At 52.0% G+C, this 3,617-nt stretch overlaps 1 protein-coding gene across 1 annotated transcript; it reads left to right on the forward strand.

Moving 5' to 3' along the window:
• The first annotated feature begins 1,268 nt into the window (after positions 1 to 1,268).
• Positions 1,269 to 2,899, forward strand: LOC123167936 (uncharacterized). Its single transcript, XM_044585793.1, has one exon. The coding sequence runs from the start codon at positions 1,377 to 1,379 to the stop codon at positions 2,667 to 2,669; it is 1,293 nt and encodes a 430-aa protein (XP_044441728.1). The 5' UTR covers positions 1,269 to 1,376; the 3' UTR covers positions 2,670 to 2,899.
• The last annotated feature ends 718 nt before the right edge of the window (positions 2,900 to 3,617 follow it).

The raw sequence follows: 3,617 nt of genomic DNA on the forward strand, positions 1-3,617 counted from the left end.
CCGACAAGTCGGCCTGAGACGGACACCGAGCGGACGTGCGTCGCGTCCGTCCCGTGTCCGTGTGTGCAAATCAGGTGTAAATTTGTGCCAGAAATGCATCCACACAAACAAGACGCGTAAATTGGATTTGGGTCAGTGTTTATGTCTGTTTTAATCCAAACAAACACGGACGGACGAAATGAGTCAGCGCGTTGCAATTATCCTAAAGACCCAATGAGGTGATGAACTACTACACTTCTTAGCCCGTGCCCACGTGCATCGATGCACTGGATATACTTACCATGCCCACTAGCATTAGCTGCATTTTCATGCATTGTAGACGAGGTAGCTCTTGTACTGCCTTTCATATGAGACAACCATATAATACAGTAAATATTTATGCAGACGGTGCTGACAAATGTCGCTGCATGTCTATGTGCCTCTTTGTTGGATTTTGGTACGCACATGTCATCTGCTCTCGTTAACAATCGTATGCATACATGGTGTTGTAAATGAACACAGGCAGCTAGGTAGACGCCAAAGTCCTTGGCGTCTAGGGTGAGGTGAAATTTGCCACGTCGAACGGTCAATTGGGCTGACCAGGAGGTGGGCCAGAGCTAGACGCCGAGGTTCATGGCATTTTCAGTGCAAGCACGGCGCCATGGTTGTTGGCGTTTCGAATTGGGTCAAATCCAAAAAAAACCTTTAAACATGGGTCAAATCGTGCTAAACTTCAGCAAATGGGTTAGAACAGTGAAGTCCAACATGCCGCCCCTCTGTCTACCGTCTAGCCGGACTTAAATTTGGTCCCTCAAATTGTTCGGTATGTGTCTATTTTATGTCCCTATTTGATCATGCACGTAGCTATGTCTCTTACTATTTTTCTATATTGTCTAATCATATACATGTGATTATAGTTCACAATAGGCCAAATCCTACATGGCAACTGATCGGACACATCGGAGCGCTTCTTATATTGCCTCATTTTTTGGGATATATTGCCTCATGTATGGGTTAAGTGTGAGGAGTGCTCGAAAGCCGGAACATATAGAAAATCTTTGAATAGTCTGATTTTTGAGAACTTTTTTTGAGAACTTTGAATAGTCTGATTGGGTCAGTGATTATGCGTCCCCTGATCAATTTGGAAAGTAGAAATTTCTAAATCTCAGTCGACCAAGACTTACGAAGTCTCATGTTATATTCGTGAGATCTCGTGTGAACATCCATGTAAAAAAATTGTTAAATCTCACTGAGATCTAGCCCCACACTCAATAAAATACTCCGCCTTTTCCCTCTGCGGAATGTCCGGGCGCGGCGCATCTACGCAAACTTTGTAGTACTCCTACTAGTAGTACAATGATGGGGCTGTGGCCATCCTGTCGCGCGGAGAGATCAAGATGAGGGATCCGGAAGCGCCCTCGCTGGTGAGGCTGCCGGAGCACGTGGTGCTGGAGATCCTCGCGCGCGTGCCCGGCGTCGCCGACCTCTTCCGCTGCGCGGCCGCGCGCAAGCGCTGGCGCGACCTCGTCACCGAGCCGTCCTTCCTGCGACGCCGCTGGCCGGAGGGCGCGTGCCACTGCTCCTCCCTCGTCGGCTTCCTCGGCCGGGAGCGGCGCCGCGGCGGGGAAGGGCCGCCGGGCTCCAGCTTCGTGCGCGCGCCGGGGTCGGTGCTCGGCCCCGGCCGTCCCCTGCTCGGCTCCTTCGTCCCGGGCGCTGCCGGCCTCCTCGACGACCGCGTCGTGCCGCTCGCCTCGCACCGCGGCGTGCTCCTCGTGCGCTTCGGCGCCGGCGCCGAGACGGAGGCGGAGGCGGAGCCAGAGCCCTGCGTCGACCGCCTCGCCGTGTGCAACCTGCTCTCGGGCGCGTGCCACGTGCTCCCCCCGCTGCGCTGCGACTGGTTCTTCGACTACTTTGGCACGAGCGCCCACGCCGTCCTCACCGGCGAGGACTGTTGCCCCGACGACGGCCAGCGGCAATCGCCGGACCCGGCTTCCTTCAAGGTGCTGGTCGTCGGCGTCAGCGACGACCGGCGGCACTACGTTCTCCGCACGTTCTCGTCCGGTGAGCCGGGCTGGAGCGCGCCCAGCGAGTGCTTCGACCCGGTAGAGCGCGGCATCTTCGGACCGTTCAAGCGGCGCAGCGCCGTCGTGAGCCACGGGACGGCGCACTGGGTCCTCTGGGACCTGGTGAAGTTCCACGTCCTCGACGTGAACGCCGCCACTCGCCACGCCTCCTTGCAGGAGCTACAGACCCCGCCGCCGGCGGGCGACCTCCCCCTGTACGAGTCGCCGCATCTGAGCGTCGCGCCAAACAAGGCGGCGACGCTGTCGTCGCTCTGTCTGTCGAGCCAAGACCCCCAGGTGGAGATCTGGACGCGGCGGGACGGCGGCAAAGGGAGCGACGAGGATCGCGGCGGAGACTGGCGCCGGGATAGGGTGGTCGAGATCACACCCGAGCAGAATCAGATCGTCGACAGGCCACGGTGCATGTGCGCCGGAGACAGGAGTGGCACGCTGTTGATCACTGACCGGTGCCGGTGCATGTACATTTTACATCTCGAAAGTGGCGCCATGGAGGAGGTGACGGACCACCTCCGTGGCCTCCGTGACTACAAGACCGCCATGGCCGTCGAGATAGATTGGCCGGCCTTCTTCGTCTGTCGGCTTCTTGGTGGAAAGGCACATGTTTAATCTGGGGCGAGCATTTCTCTCTCATCGGCGTAAGCTGGCCGACCTGGCTGTATTAATTCGTGTTAATTATGTTCGAGATCGCAACCACCTTTGTGCAACCGGAACAAACCTCAACATATACTTCTGTATATGTTGTTCCCTCGCAAGCAAAATTAGCAAAGGTTTAAAATTGCATGCATATGCATATGGATAAGAAGAGAAAATTAATGTCATCAAGACTACTACTTTAAGAGCTTTAAGCTTTAAAATGCTAACTCCTTAAACTGCAAACTCAATTACTCCCTCCGTCCTTTAAAGAGTGTACTTCCAACTTTGTTGGAAAATCAAACATTTTTATGTTTGACCGTATTTATATAATGTTACATCGACATTTATGCCATCAAATTAGTAGCATTAGATTCATGATAAAATATACTTTCATCATATATCTATTTAGTTTCATAAACATTGATATATTTTTGCACAAACTCGGTCAAACTTTAAGATAGTTTGACTCTCCAACAAACTTGGAAGTACACTCTTTAAAGGACGGAGGTTGAACAATTATTTTTCTCCTCCGACACAAACTCATCATGGTCGGAGTCATCAACATCATCGGTCATAATATTTTTCTCCTCCGACACAAACTCATCATAACCCCATTCTAAGATCAAGTTATAGTGAATGCAACATGCAATAACAAATCTAACTTGGATGGAGAAAGGGTGAGATGTCTTCTGATCCAGGATCTTAAATCTATTATTCAAAACATCAAGTGCCCTCTCAATTGTAACTCTTGAGGTTCGAGTGTCTGAGGTTGAACAATTCGACGGCGGTACTAGAATAGTTTCGAGGAGAGAACTCGTTCAGATGGTGTCGTGGACTTAACACGGCAGATGTCCTAGCGAAAGGACTTTGTCATGGAGCCATCGCAACTAGGTTAGCTTAAAGGGGTTAATCGGGACAAAG

The sequence above is a fragment of the Triticum aestivum genome, chromosome 7D (genome assembly GCF_018294505.1).
Source record: "Triticum aestivum cultivar Chinese Spring chromosome 7D, IWGSC CS RefSeq v2.1, whole genome shotgun sequence".
NCBI classification, from domain to species: domain Eukaryota; kingdom Viridiplantae; phylum Streptophyta; class Magnoliopsida; order Poales; family Poaceae; genus Triticum; species Triticum aestivum.